Source organism: Melozone crissalis, unplaced genomic scaffold, assembly GCF_028551555.1.
Source record: "Melozone crissalis strain CALT ecotype California unplaced genomic scaffold, PUWL_Pcris_2 ptg000016l_1, whole genome shotgun sequence".
Classification (NCBI taxonomy): Eukaryota; Metazoa; Chordata; class Aves; order Passeriformes; family Passerellidae; genus Melozone; species Melozone crissalis.
The window spans coordinates 37,614,851-37,636,649 of record NW_026535794.1 but is presented as its reverse complement, the minus strand read 5'-3'; the positions used below and the strand labels follow the sequence as shown (position 1 = coordinate 37,636,649).

The 21,799-nt window shown below is 36.7% G+C and overlaps 1 protein-coding gene across 1 annotated transcript; it reads left to right on the top strand.

The window, feature by feature from the left end:
• Nucleotides 1-4,774: 4,774 nt before the first annotated feature.
• Nucleotides 4,775-21,570, top strand: EFHB (EF-hand domain family member B). Its single transcript, XM_054274057.1, has 13 exons — nucleotides 4,775-5,059; nucleotides 5,149-5,208; nucleotides 6,000-6,143; nucleotides 7,472-7,652; nucleotides 8,297-8,407; nucleotides 10,009-10,135; nucleotides 10,489-10,572; nucleotides 12,303-12,370; nucleotides 13,764-13,918; nucleotides 14,760-14,967; nucleotides 15,339-15,542; nucleotides 16,336-16,517; nucleotides 19,353-21,570. The coding sequence occupies exons 1-13, from the start codon at nucleotides 4,775-4,777 to the stop codon at nucleotides 19,515-19,517; spliced, it is 1,974 nt and encodes a 657-aa protein (XP_054130032.1). The 3' UTR covers nucleotides 19,518-21,570.
• Nucleotides 21,571-21,799: the final 229 nt, after the last annotated feature.

Genomic DNA, 21,799 nt, shown 5'->3' with positions numbered 1-21,799 from the left:
TTCTGCTTTATTAAGTTGAAGTTAATCACTTACATAAGTGCTTTGTGAATATGTAGGCCAATATGTAACTTCAAAAAAAGGAAAATAGTCTTTGCATTCATCAGTGATGTAGAATGCCAGACTAGCTCCAGAGAAACATGTTTGTGTAAGTAAAGTATACAAACTTTTTTGAGCTATGAGTTTTCTAATTGTAAGAGTTGTCCTTTAAATCATGTAATCCTGCCCTAATACACTGCTTATTCGCCATAACCCTCTGACTGGTCTCAATATGTTCAACTAGATTGCAGGATTTACTGAGCAAACAGCAGATTCCTGATAACCAAATGTGTTTTACTACACACCTGACAGGCATGCACTGGAGCACCAGACAGCATCCAGTCAACCTGGCAGCTGCTCACTCACTCACTCACTCACTCACCTCCCTGCAGCAAGACAGAGAACATAACAGGAAGAACAAAAGCAGGAGAACTTGTGGGTTAAGATAAAGACAATGTAATAGATGAAGGAAAGTGGAAGCGAAAAGGCAATACAGAGGAAATCACTGGCTACCTCCCATAAACAGGCCAGTGTCAGGCAGTCTCCAAGCAGCAGCCAACTTGGAAGACATCTCCTTTGTGTACCTCCAGTTTCTATTGCTGAGCATAATGCTGTGTGAGATGGAATATCCCTTTGATCAGTTGGGGTCGGCTGTCCTGGCTGTATTCCACTCCAATTTTTCTGGACCATCAGCAGCATTTCTCCCTAGGTGGGGCTGATGACAAAGTGGGGAAAAAGAGAAAGTCCTCACCCTATCCAAGCACAGTTCAGCAGTAGCTGAAGTATTTCTGTGTTATCAACAGTAGTTTAATCACAAATGCACAACACAGCACTATTCAGGTTGCTATGAAGAAAATTACCTCCACCTGAGTAAGACACAGTACACACATGAGTAGTGGAAAAATATTACATCAAGTATTTATGTGGAAAAATATTACATCAAATCTTTAGAATTTACACACTTTAGAATTACTTGAACTGAATTCAATTTAGAGATTTAACACGTCATATGTGACATTTCGTGTTTCACTTCCTCTTATCTAATAAAGAACCATACTATTCCATATGTAAGGATCATTATCTATGCTTCTGATATAAATAAATACTTCATAAAATTGAAATAATCTTTCAGATTAGCAGATGTATCTGAAGTTCAAGGCTAAATGGAATTTTTGATGCAGGAACTCTATTCACATTGTATAGTTGCTGTTAGGAAGCCTGTTTTATATGCAGGAGGTTCCTGCTGGCTAACTTAACTCTCTGAGTGCAAGGCAGAGCTGCAGCACATCTCTCTTGCTTTGTGAAATGCCCAAATTGTTCACAGCTGGCTGAGGCTGACAGAGTGGGACAGCAAACACCAAGGGTTCACTGTGAATGTGTGAAATAGAGGCACGAGAGAATGTGGCAGTAATCAAATTACCAAGTTCCTGTATTTACTGTTTTTCTGTATTTCAGGCTTGACAAGTCTCTGTGGGTTCTAGTGGTGAAGACAAGTTTCTTCTGTTGTAGTCTGTTCAAAAAGATGGGGAAGGAAAGCTCTGAAATCACACAGATAGCCCCTACCAGTGGTCATGTTTTCATATTTTATTTCATCGTGGTTCATAGATCATATACCAAAAGTGAAACTGCTGGCTGATATTAACAAATTTATATTAGTGGGTCATGGTTTCACCAGGTGGCATTCCATCTATTTTAGCATTTCTCTGTAGAGTTTTAATATTATGTTCTGCTCAGCCTTTTTGTGTTTAAATTTAATGCTAGATGGGTAATAACAAGTGGAAGTTGACTTTAGAGAATGTGCAGAATCTCTTTATTGTGCTTGAACTTCCCTTTTTTTTTTTTTTTTTGCTATAACATTCTTTTTTTCTGTCTCCATCTCTACTTGTGTACATTTTCTCTGTACCTACATTGGCTTGGTTGTACCATAGCACATAGAAAGTGTGCAGTGCATAGAAAACAGTAATTTCCTATCCATAAATGAACTGAATAAAAAACCATGAAAGCAACCATGCAGTAACAGCAAAGTGCATCAGCATGGCTGACATAATTAAGACATTTCACAACATTTTGAGTGTTTTACACGGAGTTCTCTGGCCTTCACAGACCTTCAGGAATATACAAACTTAAGTGCTTTGGCTCCAGTCTGTGCCAGCACCATAGTCAGAGTGAGAGCTGTGTTGCAGAACATGGGGCGCTTGCACTTCATAAAGAAAGTAAAATGCAGGGTTTTGGACAGTTTCCATTCCTGTTTTAGCCTAATCAAGACAGAAAAAGGCATTAGGTTGTGGGAATTGGATGTCAGAAACTAGTGAAATGTCAAGTACTGTTGAGGAAAAAAAGTGCTGCTGTGGAATGGAAAATTTTCAACTTTTTCCAAATAGTTTTCTCTAGAGATTCTACCTTTGACATAGGAGATGACAAATTCATGCTGAAGTAAAGAAAGTTTTAATCCTTTTTTCCTTAAAAGTGAGTTCAATTGTTTTTTCTTAATTCATCATCTTACCTTTAAAATTACAGGTCTTTCCCACTCCACAAATACTTTTTGTGGCCAAAATAACTTTCTGTATAGGAAAGAATGGATATGACACTGGTTCCAGAATTAGAGGAATTATAGGAAAGAATGTATTGTCAGTAGGTTTCAAATTGATTTATAGGGACCCATGTTTCTGCAAAAAAAGTAAAGGAGCACAGAGAGGCAAAAAAAAAAAAAGGACTTCTGCTCTACTTGTTTCTGCCATAGGCACTCTTCTTACATGTCCAAGTCCTATTTTTATGCCTTTGACACAACCCACTCCATCGGGCTGAGGGGATGGTTTCAATTAGCAAGTGTGGCCACCTACTGGGGAAAAAACAAGGTAAAAATAAATCAGCAATGCACAGACTGTATAAAAATGATACCACCTTGAGCACAGGTAGAGAACCATCACATACAACAAACACTAGAACAAAAATTCCATTTCCTGAATTTTATCCCGGGATAAAAAATAATTCCCAGTTTCCTGTGCCCTATTATTACCATCTAATTTTTACATTACTGTACTTTGCTTTTCTTCTCTATAAATAGTTCTCCCTTCTGTCAACTTTACTAGATAGAAATTTAACTTTACAGATGAATGGATCACAAGGCAAGACATAACCAATCATTTTATTTATTAAACTACCAAAAATATTGCTTTATTTTGCAGGATTAACTCTAAACTTCAAGCAACAACAAATATGACTGAAATGTGGAAAGAACTGAACACACTAAGACTTTACAAGATCTTCTTTAGTTCCCAAGTGGACATGGATGTTCCATATTAGGGATGTGGTGCAGCCACATCTACAGCAGAAAAACACATAATGTCTTTTGAAAAAGGGCACCAGCATTGCCACAGCTAGATCATAGTTGATGCAATACATGATGCTTCTTGCCTGGTGAACACCAAGATACATTTGTGTGTATGTGCTGGAAGTTCATGGAGTTCACCGACAAGTACTGCGGGTGACTTGGACAGCTGGAGCACATCATTAGACAGCAGGGACTGCCTGAGCCTCTCACCTTCCATTTGTAGAAAAGAAATTTAGTTTTAACTTAGCATCATTCATCTAAAGTCCTTACCAAACAAATGTTAGAACAGAGAATAAAATGGTGACCCCTGGTAATGTTTGATTAATTACGGTTAAGGTCTGTATATTTATCTAACATTGGTTTTGCCACTGAAGGACTATAGAGAATGGAGCAGGATGTGATTAAATTGAGATATTTTGCTGGGAAGAATAGGATGGTTTGCTACATGTCATCTGAGAATAAGTCTTTGTAAGAACTGAGGGTCTGTTAAACAGCGGTGAAACTTGTTCAGTTTTACCCATGCTGCTTTTCTGAAAAAAATCCACATCTGTTTCTAAAAGGCAAGTACAGTGGGTTAGATATACGAGGTGTTGACTCATTTAAGACAAACAGTGAGAGCACTCACGTGGCTGATACATGGGGTAGTGCTGGGTGGCTTCTCTCACCCACCTCCAAGCTGTGGGTGGGTGAGCTGCAGTTTTCTCTAGAGGAACAGCCCCAATATTTTAATAGCATGTGACAACACTTGTGAAAGGGGCAGTATTTTTTATTACAGTAATAAAGATTGAAAATTTGATCAAACTTTTGACCATGTAAGACCTCATTTCAAACTCAGGAGTCAACCCGCCTGTCTGAAAGCTGGTAGATTTTCAAAGATTTAACAGTCCGTGTAAGGAATGTGCGACCTCTGCGGCCGGGCCTTAGTTATTTTTCTAGATCATGACATTTACAAAACAGCCCAATGTGATTTATTTCCTGACTTTTCGGGAAGGATGTGAGATGTAAGGGGGGTGGCGGGTGCTGAGGGCGGTAGAGGGAGGGTTGTGAGGGGAGAAGAGGTGGGCGCTGGTGCGAGGGGATGGCGGAGCGCTGTGAAGGGCAGGATGGAGGGCGGTGGGTACGAGGGGATGGCGGAGCGCTGTGAGGGCAGGAGAGGGGAGCGAGGGGATGGCGGAGCGCTGTGAGGGCAGGAGAGGGGAGCGAGGAGATGGCGGAGCGCTGTGAGGGGCAGGATGGAGGGCGCTCAGTACGAGGGGACGGCGGAGCGCTGTGAGGGGCAGGATGGAGGGCGCTGGGTGCGAGGGGGTGGCGGAGCACTGTGAGCGCCGGCCGCACCGCGCATCTCGCACGAGCGCTGCCGGCGCCGCCGCTGGCGCCGTTACCGAGCGAGCAGAGTAAGCGGTGGCCATGGCGGAGCAGCCACCGCCATGCCCCAAAGAGACGCTCCCAGAGGGGACTCCAGAGCTGCCGAACGTGAGTCCCTTCGCCAAAGGGGTCTCACCGATGCCCCGGAGCTGCGCCCCCCTTCTGTACCCCGCTCCTGTGCCTTTCAGGGGCGGAGTCTCGCCGAGGGAAGGGGCTGGAGGAGGGCAGCGTGTGGGAGGGGATGGCGCATCTCACTGCGAGCTCCTTCTCTCCCAGAATGAGGGTGGCTCCTACCCACCATCATCGAAACGGGGACAATTGGACAACGTCCTGTACATAGTGCCAGATCCCAGTTTGACTAGTTGTGTGTATTATTACGAGTTTCGTTATACGTTATTTATTTTTTGATTGTTTAGGCTGGAAAGTTGAGTCCAGCGGGCAACACGGTTGCGAGTTGTCTCAAAGAGACACCCAAGGTGAGTTGGTTTTGTAGAGTCTCCTGTTTTGTTTTTTTTTCTACATACCTTCACTTTTGAAACTACCGTTTATTTCAGTGTTGTTTTTTATCACATGGAATTAGAGAGACTAGCTGGCAAGATTGGAAAACACTTCTGGCAGTTAATTTCCATTCCACATGTTTTACAAAAGTCACCATGCTTGCTTAGTTGGGACTAAATATAATTGTTTTAGGTGGCTTTTCCCTCTGGTAATGCAATTAAAGTAATTATTGGAAATTATTATTACTTCTGATGGAGGTTCTTTCCAAGGATGCCTGCCAGAATTGGGTATCTCACTGACCCTTACCCATGGCCAGAAGAGACAGAGGCTACTGAGACACAAATGGATCCTGTAAACAGCAGGTCTCCCTTTAAATGATAATTAAAGACACCCCAACACTCTAAATAATTTCCAAAATTGCTTCATTGATGGTGGAATGTTGAGTCAGGTTAAAGGTTTCTAATTGTAACATCTAGTTTTCATCAAGAACATGTGAAGTAGCTGTTACCCAAATTAAAAAAAGAAATAAAAATTATGGGAAGTGTTGAAACTTAGCAATGCTGATTTGATAAAATTTAGTCTGGGTTGTGTTGAGCTTATGCTCACAGTATCAGCATCTGCAGGAGCATGTGCATGTACTGCAGCCTTAAAGCATCCTCATATTTTGTTCTTATATCTGGAACAATATAAATGTCTGCAGTGCATTTTCTTTTCATGAACATTTTGTGAATGTCTGTGTAAACTTGTTTTTGCTTTGCCTTACGTATAGCCTGTTACTCCCACTGCTGTACGAAAGTTTCGAAAAACAACAGATCCAGCTCCTGGTGCTAAAATAATATTCTACGGCAGTGCAGATGATCCTGACATTGCAACAGACTTGACTCATGGCATAAAGTCAACCTCCCAATGCAGTGTAAGAATGTGACTCCTTTACTCTTGTTTAAGAATGAACCTCTTAAGAGTGTTCTTAATAAAAGCAACTGATGTCTTCATAGTCAGGGATAAAGGTGAGTGATTTATACTGCAGCATTTCTCCGCTGCTGTGAATTATCTGAGTTCTGAGGTCAAATCATAGGACTTACTTAGCATTATTGAACCTGGAAATTATTTGAAGTTCAGTGACTGTTATCTGTGATGTAACTTTTCATAGTGACTATTAAATTGTTAATTTCATTTCAAGATTTAAGGTAATGAACAGTCTTCTGCCCACAAATTTTGCTGCTTGCTTTTTTTTTTTTCTTTTCCCTTTTTTTTTTCTTTTTTTTTTTTGTGGTTTACAGAGATAAAACCAATTGAGCTCTTAGCAAAAGAGCTGTTATCTGCAAGTGTGTTTACAGTTTGGCGTAATCATTCTGTTTGTTTTCTTACCTTTGGCTAGAAACTGATTTTTTAGCCAAAAAGTGATGGCTTGCATATGTCAGCCTATTTTGTGTGTATTCTTTAGAAATAATTTTGTAATCTGTAATCAAACAACTGATGAGATCATTAGTAGTTTTATCACACAGTTAGTGTTCCTGACTCTAAAAATAGCAGTTGTGTTAGTAAAGTGTATTTTAGGAAGGAAGTCCTAGTATTCCAGGATGTTGAGTAGGACATTTATTAGGCCTATCCAAAATGAAAGACAACCAAGTTTTGGTGTCTTTCTTTAGAAGTTTTTTGTTGAATGGATTGATCTGTACTGGAATACTGTCTGTTGAAGTCTTTGCATTATTAGTTAAATATTATCTCTAGGAAGGGTTGGAAGCCTAGTCTGCTAAGCATGGGTTTGGATCAATTGTATTTGCTACTAATTTTTCAATATTTCTTTATATAATATTGACAGTCTAACAATAAATCTCCTCTAGAATCTCCATTACTTTAATAGCCTGAAAAATCAAATTACTTTAGTTTTGGTGACGTTGTAATTTGACTATAGTTTCTAATATGTGCTAAGAAAAGAAAGACTACAGTCAGAAAATGTATATATTAAAAAGTGGAAAAGCTCGCATAAAAATAAAAATATCTCACAATAAGTATTTTATTTAGCTGGAAATTTAGCATAGCATTGGCTATTAGTGGTCTTCTCTCAAGATACAGTTTTGGTTTGCAACTCAATGAACAAAATTATGTCAGTGTAACCACAGAAGATCTCATTAGAACCCTTATGAGCAAATTTTTGTTTGTGTGAGTAGTCATAGTGATGCATGAATGATCAAAGTTTGTTTGTTTTCCTGCCTCTGGTGTTGTTTGTGATGTCTTCAGGTAGCTTCTTTGATAAGTCCAGTTTCTAAAAGTGAATTTCAAGAAAAGATGCAGGACATGAAAGAAGCAATTTACTCCAGTAATCGTGAAACACCTTTGGGTAAATCACATGATCAATCTTTGAAGTTACCTGAGGGCTTGGATATAATAAAAACTACATTTGGAATTAAAGTCTTCAAAGGTAGGAAAATGTGCTATTAAAACATATTTCCTGTAAATACAAGATGGTCTGCAATTTAGTATCTATCACATGCTCTATGATTCCAACAACTCCATTTTAAGAGAAGAGTTGTTATATAACAGCTACCAAAAGGCCTAAAAATTTTTCAGTTTTGATGCAGAAACAAGCAACTGAGAACTTAGGGTAACTACCAGGGCTTTTTGCGCTCTTCCCTTCTGTCTTTATAGATTTCCTGCGAGAACTGTAGGGTAGCTGTCAACTTACCTTCCTTTTCCCAGCAACTCTAATAGGTCTCATGGAAGAAACTTCCTTGACATATGTAGCTTTCCTCCATAGACTGGAGGCAATCACATCTGTGTTGCCCATGTAGCTTTCTTGCAAAAGTTCTGTTCATCTGGGTTTCTGTGATTTTCTCCCTAGTCCCATGTTATTATGTGAATAATGAATTAGATGTTTATTCATCCATTCATTAGATCATTCACCATCCATTCAATATAGATTGGCTAGAAATGTGGTAAGAAGTATCATCCTTCCACAGTATTAGCAAATGCTCTAACAAGGTATTGTTTACAGTTAAGAATGAATGAAACAAGATATCCACCCTCCTTAGCGCCCCCATACATACATTCTCTATTTGTTTCCAGATTTAACAGCTGGAGAGCTTGTCAATCCACCAAAAACCTTTGAGGAAGTGGATAAAGAAGCGAGAGAAGGACATGATTTATATGTTCTCTCACATGAGGATTATTATGTGGGTAAGGTAAAAGGCTCATAAGAAACCACAGAAAATGTTCCTCTATGTTCAGTGCCTACTGTATGCTATTTTTTGAGGTATAAACTATTAATTTTAATCACTGTATTAATACAATATATATTACTTTTAAAAATTATGTGAACAAAAAGCAAGTGAGAGAGCATGATCTCAGTTTCTAGAACTGTCAATCACTTCAAGATGGGCATTTAAAACAGTATAAGGACTCCATGAAGGGGTTGGAAGCCTGATTTCTTTTGGGTGCTGTTTGAAAAGCAAAATATTTCCAGGATACTAGAAACGCACAGATGCCCTGGTTGCTTACTGAGTTTGGCATTGTCTATGGCACTGAAAGCAATCTCAGATTTGAAGTCATGCACTGTGAGCCCAACCCATTCCAGTACTTTTTCCTCTAGTTCCTGTCTTTTTTCAGGATCAGAATTTCAGAGCAGGCAGACTTTCTGATGAGGAGCTTAGCATTAAGATCTGGTTGTGAAGAATTTCAGGCTGCTGGATGGCTCTCTGGAATGCAGGTTCCTCAGCCTACAGAATCCTCCCCATGGGGCTGTAGGCTGTGCTTGCATTGCTTCAGCCCCTGGGGCCTGTACCTGTGTGATGTGGTCTGCTCAGGGATGGTTACCCTTTATTTCACAGGTCTGCACAGGAGCAGAGTGACAAGTAGCGCTCTAAAATGCAGCACATTTAATTTTTTTTGCAGCCGCTTCTATTTTTCCCACTTCCATGACTTTCACTTTGGCTGAAAATGTAAATTTTATGTGAAGACTATTACATAGATGTGAAATTATAGTACTTTGTTGTCTCACTGAGAAATTATTCTATAAAGAGTATTGGTATAAATTGACCAGACCTGTAACTTCATTTCCTCTCTTCTCTGCTTTTCTTGGGTGTTTCAGTGAAATTATTCATAATCTGTTTCTGTTTCTCTTGTAACATCTATCCACCATGGAGAGGCCAAGTCAGAAGCAGACTGACAGAAAAAAAGTCAACTATGTGCCCCACTAATAGTGTAAAAAATGCCATGCTGCCATACAACCATATGGAGCCCTTATTAGAAAACATGCAGTGAATAATATTTTTGAAAGTTCTAATTATCATGCTTTTTAAAAGGTGATTGAAGAGACCTTGAAGAAAAAGAATGACTGTTTTTTCTGTGACAAAAAGACATAGCAAGAGTATATCTGAAAATGCAGCACATCAAAAACATTTTTTGCATTTTTTGAAAACAATAAATCAAATAGTGCACATTTCTGCTCAAGTGTAGATATTATAAAGCAATGTTTGCTTGACCCTCACCACTTAGGCTACATGGTTTAATTTATTCTGTTGGGCTTGTCTTTAATCAGACATAGAAGAACATCCAACTGAAGCAGTTTTGCTTTTTATTTTGTGTTTTCACTTTGACAATGAGATTGTTCCTAACTACTCAATAAACAGGGAAAATGCAAATTATTTATCTTTATTTGAACAGGTTTTTTAGTTATTTGCCTTTGTTTCTTCATTATTTTGTCTTAAGAATGAAGATACTGGGTACATTTTTCTTCCTTAGGTGTTTTACACAGGTTGAAATGCCTGCTTTTTCTGCAGGGGAGTCAGTCAATAGGAAGTATAACTCACACTTTGACAAGTCTTTTGTTTATGGAATGGAAACCCCTCACTATGAAGATGGGCGAAATACAGCCAAGACCTTCAATTGGGCCTTTGACCTGGATTCGTAAGTTGCAATGAGTTAACTAATGAATTAATTTAAAAATGATCAGGAAGAGTGAGTCTTCATATTTGAAGAAAATTGTATATCTCACAATCCTTAGCTGTATTGAACTGAATAGAAAATGCAAGATGTGATTTTCAGAACAGTTTATCCAAATAACTTTTACCATATAACAACTCTTGGCACGTCTTAAGCATTATGTAAAGCCCTTTGATTTTAAGTAGCAAGATAGTTTAATCACTAAGTTGAAAGGAGTTGCTGGTTTTTTTTAATATATAATAATATTTTAAAATATTATTGAAAAAGTATTGAATATTTTAAAAATTATGTGCAAGAGTTATTTTTGTAATTTGTAGGAAGAGAGGACCAAACCTTGTGTCAAAACGAAGTGATGATTTCAAGGAAAAATACCAGCCTCTGATTGGAAAAGTTTTTGATCCGTAAGTAAGCAAAGATACCTTCTGTTACAAATAGATCAAGCACAAAATTCACTCACTTTTGCCTTTTCTCCAATATCTTTTTATGTCTTGGATAAAAATTATAACTGTGTGCTTAATGCTTCCAGTGCAGCACTCATTTAACAGAAAAGGACCTCCTACCTGCCCTAATTACGCTGATAAGTACACAAGTTTCTAGTAAGGGCTGTACTGTGTCCACGTAGTGAAGTTAGATCTTACTGTTTGAGTGGTCAAGCACTCTTTAAGACATTTTTTCCCCCAGTATTTTGCAATTAGTAAGGTTTGAAAGGACTGACACATATCACCTAATGTTTTGGGATTCAGCCATTTTGCTTACTCTCACACAATTTTTGGCTTTCTTTGTTACATCATCTGTAATCTCACTGTATTACCTCCTTGGAAAAGGACATGGAACTAAATTTTATTACCTAGCAGCATTTACCAATCTCTGTTGAATCATTAGAATGACTGATTATGAAGCAATCTGGAACAGTTTGTAATTTTACAGAACAGCGCTTAAGAAGCACCACAGAAGTCATAAGGTACAGTGGGGTTAGGATCCAGGTGTGCTGCAGATCTAGGGCTCCTGAATGTATCCAAAGGCTGTCTTTACAGATGCTCTAGATTTCTGCAAAAAATATGTCTGAAGGCTCACTAACGTGGACTTTGGTGGCAAAATACAATTTTAAACTCAAGATCGCAGGTTTAGGTTGATCTGGGGAAGTGTTCTCATAAATGAATGTGAGCAGTGAGCACAAATACAAGTCAGTTTCTTCTCTCCCTGTCACTGTGTCCCAACTTACTGTGAGACAGACTTGGAGCATGAGCAGCATGAAGCAGTGTGATCAGTCAGGGATGGGTTTCCTGGCTGAAACCCGCCACTAATATTACGAGACAGATACAGGCTAAACTTAATCTTATTTAATGAATTTTATGCTATCCATGTCCTATGTATGATATGAAAATGATAAAAGAAAAATATACATAGTAGTTTTTAGATTGTGGTATTTCCATTTCTGTGTGTGGGTTTTTGTCTGTTTGTTTTGTGCTTTGGAACAAAGCACTGATAATCTTTTAAATTCTGATGGGGATTTTTGATTCAGCTAAGTGTTTTAATTATTTAATTATCAAAAATAAAATGAGCATTGTATCTTTAAAATTAAAAAAAAGGAAACAGTTCTTTAATGTCAAAAGGAAATTCTTCAATTTTTGGAAAATAGAACTGAGAAAAGTTTTCCACATGGATATGGACTTGGTTGCTGGTTTTGGTAGACAAAAAATTGCACTTGGAAAAGCAGAGATGTGATTCAATTTTTCCACTTTATGCAAAAGTAGTTTATTTCAGATATTTCAGTTGGATATTTTGTCAAAATATTCCCATTCTTTGACTACAAGGACTTTTCTTGCATGTTTCTATCATTTTCTTCGGAAAAATGGCATAGAGTGTTTTTCTTTTTAATGAGCATAAGTGCTCAAAAAGTTAATGTTTACATTTGGCTGTTTTATGTTACAAACACTGAGTGTTCTAATCAGCTTGTAAAGGGTTGCTTTTCTGGAATGGTAATGTTGAACAAAGTCCTGATAAACAAATTTCAGGTAAACTATGAGTATCATCCCTATTATTAATCACTTTTTTTAAACAGTAGCTGAGATTTTATTTTGGCTATTAGTAAACTGTTTTGCAATTAACAAAAAAATGTTGTTTTTGACAGTATAGCAGATACTATGAATGTTCCCCCAGACCATACATTTGGATTGGCGGCCCGTCTAGATGAATATGGTAAGTTCAGGAGCAGAATAAAATCTTACCTTGCTGATGAAACTCTGCTAAAGTAATAACTGTTGGTTGCATATACAATTTTCCTAAAATTTTAAGAGGCAAGGTACAAAAATTTGTTGACAGTAAATTTTTGAAATGTAAATTTGGTTTACATTTCAAAGTTGCTAGAGGGGAAAAAAGTAAATGTCAAAAATAAAGAAGCTTTAGGTTTAGGATTGTCATGCTGTTTTTTTTTTTCTTTTTTAAAGCCTTTGTATCCAAATGTAACAAAATGGGAAATGGCAGGAACCCCTTATTGACATCAAAATGACAAACAAAAATGGCTATTTAAACCAATCATGCATATTCCCTTTCAATGATTTCTCAAGCACTTCTCTAAAAAGAGTAAAAATTACACGTAATAAATAAGAATAAGTTTTGAAGGTTGCAAGGAGATAGAAAGCAGAGTACAAAAAAAGTCTTTATTTTCATTATGACAAAATTTTGAAAGCTACTCAACTCAAATAGTCAATGGGATTGATGATGTTTTAGCGTTGTGTTTCATAATTAAAGAATACAGTCAATAATTGGGAAGCAAAAAAATGAAGTGGATCAGTCATACAGTTAATCTGGACCAGAGAAATTCAGTTCAAACAGTGAATAATCTTTTACATGCTTTACTATGTAGTGTAATAAAGTTCATGCTGTAAGGAAGAGCAGAAGGAACTGAACAAAAGAGTACATAGTTAACAAATAGGAAATAATGCTTGTACACTGCTGTTAGAGGAGGATTAGGTGAGCTACTCATGTTTGTTACTGTACTGTGAATGAACTTCTTGCATTCCAGAAAGTGACATTGGCACCTTGGGAATTTGGATGAAGATTGTAGCTCAGTGTGCTAAAGTGTTTAAAAATACTGATAAAGTTAGGATACATGAAAAATGGGAACAGTACATGAAAAATGGGAACAGTAACATAAAAATATTTCTTTGTCTTTCTAGAAACCTGTGATATATAAATTTTTGATAGTATATAGGTATATACTTATATCTCATAAGTATGTGGAAGGTGACAGAAGTGGTAGATCAATAATATATATTCTTTTTTGCTCAATTATCTGGACATTGAGTAAAAAATACTGCTTTTAGAAGCTTTTGAAAGCAGTGGATAGATTTGTGAATCTACATTATCATGTTCCAAAATTTTTGATATTAACTGTGTGTGAGTGGAGAAATAATGATGTGGACTGTTTGATCTTGCAATGAAATGGCTGTATCACTTGTGCAGCAGTGCTGAAAGTTAGCATCTTGAAAGTGAAATTCTCCTTTTCCTAATGAATGCAAGCTTTTTTTTTTTTGTAAATGTCTGATTATGGTATATGCACAACTAATTGAGGAATTGTTCATTTTTATAGACGTTCATGATCTTCTTCATGTCCGGGTTCCGTGTGAGTTCCTCTGTGGGAAGGACAGAGAAAGAGTTATCTTGATGGCAGTTCGAGAAAGTCTGAAGAAAGCTGACTATAGGAATTTTGATGTGTTACTAGAAGCATTAAGACATTATGATAAGGTTAGTGCTCTCAAAAGGTATAAATGTAAAGGAATGTCTGATATTAGCGCTTCTTGCTGTAGAGATACAGACGAGAAGAAACACAAACATAGCAAGGTAAATATGGATGAAGACTGTAACTGTGAAGATAACTTCATAGTTATTGAATGTCTCATCTACTGTGATATGCTATGGAATTAGACACAATAGTATTTGGAGCTTTTTGTAATGTTATTTGGAATATCCAGGTTAGAGGGGGCAAGGGACACACAAGCAGGAGTAATCTTAACCATTTTTGGACTTCAAAGTCTGGCATTCCTTCATAAAGAGAAAACAGTAGAAGGAGTTACGTTCATATTTTCTTCCAAGCTGTACTTTTTGGCTGAGTTGGCAAGCCTCAGAATTTCAGGTATTTTCTTTTTTTCTCTCTAGAAAAAAAATTGTAATTGACATTTCATATGTAACATTAATTGTAATGTATACAGAATGATTGATGTCTTACTTTTTAAGATATCTTTGCTTTTCCTCAACATTTATGATTAGATTGCAGTCTTGTCACAATAGCTTGTCACACTTTTACTCTCAAATCACTGTATTCTTTAAGTTGAAAATTACTTTTTGACATTTTTCAGATTTCTACAATACTTAGGGTTTTTTTTTTTACTCAGCAATATTATTTGTCTTGAAATAGTGTGTCTGGTGCTATTTATATATATGTATAAATATGTGTACATACCTGTATAAACACGTGCATGTGTTTCTTTTGGTGAAGTTACTTTATGATGGCTGTTAGAGAATCATAGAATATAACAACTGTTATTAACAACTGTTATTAACAACTATTACACCATCTTTGTAATAGAATGGTGATGGAATGATACACAAGGACAAGCTACGAAAGATCTTTTCTCAGCTGAATGTGAATCTGGATGATGAGCTCCTGGAAACCTTATTTGACTGCTGTGATTTGGATAAGGATGGTCTGATTAATTACCGGGACTTTGCAAACTTTCTGAACTGGAAAGATAAAATGGGTGTTAAAGAGTTTGAAGAAAAAATAATTACAAAAGGTAGATGCCTTAATACTGGGAAAATATGGGGATGATCTTGTTCTTAGGATAGCTGTTGAAAGGACATTGCTGTTGTAAACTAGGTGATCCTTTAGAAGAGTAGGATTTAGAGACTGATTTAACTACCAGCATCTCAGGTACAGATGTGTTTCAGAATCCTGCAGTCCTATGTTGCATGCTGAGATTGACACTGGGAAGTTTCCTTAGTAATACAGATCAACAGAAAGTAAAATATCTCCTAGAAGCATTATCAGAAATGTAGATGAATTATGTTAACTCCTTTACAGTTATTCAAACAAAGTTTTTTGCCTCTTAGTCTGTAATATGTTGATAATATATCTGGCTGTCCCATAACTTTTTCCCTTTTGTAGGGGAAAAATTAGATGCATATCTTCCCAAAGACACAAAGAAAGAGGATGAACCACTGCCAGAAAAGAAAGATCTTGAGTTAAAAGAACGAGAAAGCTCGGAAAAGATGCCAAAACCACTTACAAGATCAACAGACCGTGTATATACAAATTATCAAACATCATCTTCTCAGTATAATGCTGTAGTTGGTGGTATCCCAGCATCCTGTAAGTACAGTGGACTGTGCTGCTCACTTGTGAGCATTATTTAAGACAAAATCAGGAGCAAAGTTAAAAAGTATTGTTACAGGTTCTGCTAATGTAAAGTAGTGAAATTATTTATTTAAGCTGAGTTTTTTTTATGATTAGGAGTTGGAAGGGATGGCCTATTCAACATTGAAATTAATCTAGATGTCTTTGAGAAATTATGCTGGTAAATTTGGGAGAACCATATCTCCTTACGATGATGTAGGGGGATAGAATATAAGAAAATAAAGGTAGTATAGAAAGTAATCTTACCCCCTAAGGAGTTGCAGCTGGGTTAATTGTTAAAGATTAGGAGCAAGCCTGATGTTAACAGGCCACAGCTGTAGCCAATAAGAAGAGTGTTATAAAAGAGTGGATTGGTTGGTTGAGGGGTGCTGGAGTCAGTTGGCTACTGCAAGAAGAAAGAGTCAGTGCTTGGAGGAGATGTCCACAAGAAACATCAAGGAGGTGTGAAACTCTTACACTAAGGAGACAGCAATATGAAACCTTTGCAATATGATGATAACATAATCACCTAAAAATAATTTCAGCTGGGAATATTAAGTAAGTACTAGTATATTACTGCAAGATTCCTTGTTTTCACACTTCATGATGTAGCTGAAGCCAGAATGTCTAAAACTGTGAAAAAAGATATGAGGAAGAAAATTATGTGACTTATTATTGAACAAGCATCACATTTCTTCTTAATTCATACAAAATGTTTTCTCCTCCCTGGCACTATTTATCCATGCTACCTGTTGATTGATTTTCACAGGTTATCCATTGTGTGGTGTTCCAAGTATTCGTTCAGATATTCCTGCTCCTCAAGTTTGTCGCCTCAGTGACACAACTAATTATGGTGACCAGGGCAGTAGTTTTTCGCTTCTGTACCCTTCTGTCTTCAGTCAAAAGGGAGTATATGAAAAACATCTTTTAAAAAAGAGACCAAAGGCAGAGGTATAGTGAATTTCTTCAGAATATTCTTCCAAGATAATGATTCTGCTAGCCATATGGGAGTGGGAGGTCATCAAGTTATCTGGTTGTAAAATTCATAGTACAACATTACCATCTTGCTTTACATTCATTCAGCTATCTGAAAAATATGTGCTCTTCACATTCTAAATTATTAATAAAGATGGTAGATAGTAATTTTATTGTGATCCAAGCTATTGAAATTTCTGAGCAAGGTCTCAAGCAATGTGGTTTAATAGTAAAGTTAGCCCCACTTTGATTATGTGATTGGATGAATGATCTCCAGGATCTCTTCCAATCTAAGGTATTCCATGAAATGTCTTAAAAAGCCCCACAAGGAGATATTTAAAGGCTTATACAAGTAATTTCTATCACATAGGGGTGTTTAATGGAAAATTTTACCGGTAGTGTCTCTCCTCAGACAAACTTGGCAGGTTTTGCTAATGACAAATTCACCAAACCACTTGAAAGTACCTTTTAAGTGCTCTGCTGAGTCACAGTTGTAGGCTCAGGTCTACAAAGGGTCTGTGTAGTGATGGAGGACATTGGGACTCACACAGCAATGCTGTGCTGTCTCATAATTCTGAAGACAAAGATGGGACATGAGACTCTAGGGACTTACTTGGGGACTCCATGATTTCTCTGGTACATCTGCAGCCTCCTACCACTCTGTTCTCTCACAGACCAGAATTTCTCTCACGTAAATACTAAAATAACTTTGCAGTTTCTTCTTCAGTATTGTTTACCACTTTGTTTTTACATTTGTATACAATTCATTGGAAAAAAATATTATGAGAGAACAGTTTATTGGACAATTGTGATGAAATGTGAAATTCCAGTCTAAAATGAGAAAAGAAGCTGTGGCAACCTCTTCTTCATTACATTAATGACCTCTACTCATTATATCATTATATTAAATATTCAGCAGTCATGTTTGAAAGTGGATCTAGAAATTGAAATATTTTAGGAAAAATAGTGTTGCTGATTGGGGGTAGAAGGTGTGGTGTCATGCTCATCAAACACCTTGTTAGAATGTTATGTACATGAGCTTTTACCACTTTATAATCTAGCTCTGAAAGCAGGAAATGAGTGCATGCAGCAAACAGCTAACAGTAAATGCAATTCATGCTTCATTGAGAAGCCAATTACATCTGCCAATTACATCTGTCAGGCACTAGATAGAGCTGTTCTTTGAGGTTATTGTCCTGAGATGTCATACTCTATTGTAGACTATACCAGCTATATAGAATTCAGGGCAGAACCACCTTTGAGTCTGTTGAAACCCCCTATGTTCAGGAAATGGGATATTTAGCAATTTTATGATTATTGTTTTGATATGTATAATTACTGTTTCCAAAAATTTCATGGTTAATGAAGTTATTCTATGATTATATGGTATTATTAGATGAAAGCTCAGAGTAATTTAATACTGTTTTTGTATAGTGTGGTAGAAATGAATGCAAATTCTGACTATGAAGTAGTTTTGTGAGGTGACTCATCTTGTAACAAAAGAACAAAATAGTTCTTGGACTTGCTGTTTTCTTCATCCAGTCTGTTGAAGAGGATACAAGTTATGTAGTTGAGGAATAGTGTGTAATTTGTATGCAGCATGTTGATCTTGGGTGAGAGTGAGTTTTATCCTGTCTGCAGACAGTAGTCTGTGGTTTGGTCAGTGATGAATTTACAGCAGTTGATGAGTCAGGACAGAGCTCTCTCTTAACTTGGTGAAGCCAAATTATGAGAGCATGTAGTCCTTTATTCTCCCTGCAGTGGTGTCCTGTGAAGGACTATTGCTTTTAGTTTAATTCCCATATTTCACTAGCTTGTTGAAGACAATGGATCAGATCTGGTTTGTTTTACTCGTGGGTAGTATGATTGATGCAACTGAAACAACACTTATGCTTAAAGAAACAAAATTCAGTCCCTTCTTTCCTCCTGCAATTTCACCTTGCAGAAACACTCATAGATTTATTGGCTAAGATGAAGCTGAAGATTTGTTGTACTGGGGATCAGGCCTATATTTATACAAAAATATAAAAGACAGTATAATAAGGCTGATTTGACTGCATTGAAGGTCTTTATCAAAGCATGCATAAAGTCTCCATAGCATAAATATAACACATGTACACAGACATATATGATACAAGTGAAAAGGCCAAATGTTTGCTGATACTAATAGAAGCACAGAGTGCATAAATGTTCTTCTAAAGTTACCTTCCTCTAATGAGTCAACAGGTCAGTGTAATGAGGCATGCAACAGGAAGCATCCAAGTGAGAAAACGTGGAAAAAATCCCTTCTGCTGAATTATTTTGGTGTAAAATTATAGCAAGGCTCAAAGTTGATGTGAACCATTTCGTTTTAGTCACTTCATCCACTTATCTATACCAGCTGATGACCTTGTGTGTAGTACTGTTGCTGTGAAATGCAGATAATAATAGAATCTGATTTGTGTTGGTAACTGTAGACAGCAAAAATAGAGTGGATAAACAGAACTTTACTTAGGGCTTTTGAAAAACATTTACTTTTCCCTTAGTCTTCTGCATTTGATTTTTGTCCCAGCGTTGAAGTAGTGCATCAGCATTACTGCATTAATTACAGACAATTTTGTACAGCTTTCATTGCAATAAGATTCAGATTTACTTAAATAGAAACTTCTTTTGTTTAGGATACAGGATGTGGTCTGTAGTTTTAACTTAAGAGTGGGAAAATATTCTTTGGCAAATAGAGATTGCTAAATTTGTCAAAGCCAGACACTGTAGAGTTTAACAAAATGCTGACTAGAATTACATTAATTGCATTATTTTATATTATTTTTGTAGATTAAACAAATTCTCCACAATATGGGCATGAATACTTCAGATGAAAGGTTTGAAGAAATATGGAAGCAAGTGTGTACAAAACATGAGATAAAAGAGCTTTGTGATTGTGAAGAAAGTATGTGGAATATACTGAATAAGATACATGAATCAGGCATAGAATTCTAGTCTCTGGGCACTGCTTTTATTTAACATTAGTCATAATTCTGGTGCTGAATAAAAAAAATAAACAAAAAATATTTATGTGTATAGTCTTTCTGAGTAGTGGGTTCACCACATATATGAATCATTGCATTTGGTAGGAACTGGTATCCATGCTTGTAAATGTAGTACCAATATTTACAAATATATCCCATTTTTCATTTATTTAAATTTATTTTTTTTCTCTTATAAATGGAAAAACCCTTTTAAAAGTGCTAAAAATAAATGTTTCAGATATTAAAGGCCTGTCAAAGATTATTATCATATCATGGCATTTTCCCTTTCTTCTCATGTTCCATAATTCTTGTCAACAGAGATCTGGTTGTGGCAAAGTATTTGAGATGTTTGACCGTTCATGTGAGAAAGTGCTTTACAGTCCAATAGTAAGAAAGGTAAATAGCAATAGGTGTGGGATCTGAAGTGTTGTCATTAAATAGGCTCTATAAAAACCTATAGGTTAAGAAGTGCCAGAAATGAATGTACAGTTTGTGGTAGAGGGCTCCTATTCTTTATGCAACCTTATGACTCTTACTTAATAGTATTCAGCTTTCATAATGAGGAAAAAAGTATGGATATTGAGAGGTGTTTGTGTAATAAACCTTACGTTGCTGCATATCAGAAAAGTTTGTGAGGGCTTTCAGAGAGCCCTCATTTCATTTCATTTTTGACCAGTGTGGTTTCTTGGAAAGAGGGAGAGTCCTTAATAGAAAAGATTAAAGATTATTATGCAAATCTCAATGAATAGATGTAAAGTCCAATAAGAATAAATAATGGAAAGAAAATAATATGAAAACATGCAACTGTGAGTGGGAATGTTCACTCTTCTACTACAGTATGGAACTTGGATGTAAAACAGATGGAAATTGTTTGCTATTAACAGTGAGAAATATTACTTCTAGACTTTCAAATTCAAATGAAAGAGCCTTGCCCAATGTAATCTTAATATACAGGATTTAAAGAAGGATGCTATTTTGTCACCTATTAGTGTTTTAAATACCTTAGTAAGATTTGGAGAATGTTGCCAGCCAAAAGCGTTACTGAGTTTTACAACGCAAGTAAAGGTTTCTTTTGTTAAATACTAGAAATGCACATGTAATGCCAGCTTAATGTTTTAGTTCCTTCTTCTGTTGTGTTTAAGATTCCTCTTTTGCCTCTGTTCTAGGCGCTGTCATTTACATGTAACTAGCTTGTTACATGAAATCTGCAAGCCAGACCCTTTTGTACATTATTTTTGTAGCATTAACAGCAACTGTCTTACATCAAGTAGGGAGAATTTGCTTTCTGGTATCTCCAAGGAGCAGGTGATGGAAATGCTGCTTGATGAAGGCAACTTCTTTCCTGCTGTGAATGAATGTTCTGCACTGCCTTGCCTCCCCATCCTTCTGGAACTCTCTGCATGCACTCAGAAGCATGCAGGAAGCAGACTGACTGTCCCAAGTGGAACCATGAAAGAAAGATACATGTCCAGCTGATTACAATCAAATTTACAATGTTAGAATTTTACCACCTTCAGTGAAACCCTATAAAGCTTATTTTCTGCTCATATTATGTGGGAAGGAAGGATCCTTTACCTTTGTGGCAGTGAACTTTCAAAAGCTCTGGAGAGAATTACTTTAGAAAAAACAAAATATTTTTCCTCCTCAATAGAAGATTGTAGATGAAATACTCAAGCTCATGTCGGGGGAAAATGGAAATAAACTTACTGTATCTGTGTGTATGTATTTATGTATGTGTATACATATGAGATCTGTTTTGTTCGTTCAGCAGCTTGAAATTCTGTGAACTTTTTTTTTATTCTACCATAAAGTACTCGCACTCCTCTTTCAGTAGAATCCTTTCCTTTGTCAATGAAATTGAATTAATGTTGTTCTTGGTCAGTCTGCTAAATAAGTTCTGAGTAAAGAAGACTGCTAAATCATGGTTTCATTTTTTGTGAGTATATTTGTAACCACAGACTAAAGATTTTCTTTCAGGTTTGGGTTTGAAATTACCCCTCTGAAGCTTGAAAAGATAAATTACTGAAAAGACTTGTAAATTCTGCTTGTAGGTGCTTGTTTTTCATCACCATACTGATTAGGAAGCCCCTGGAAGATTTAATCACTATGACACAGTGACTTCTCAGGAGTTCCCTAATTCTTTTGCTTCCTTTTGTGAAACAGTTTGTATACACAGAGCTTTGGTGCAGGTTTTTCTATTTCATGTCTGTCTGACTTCCCAATATGTGAATTCAATGACATGTTTTTAGACTT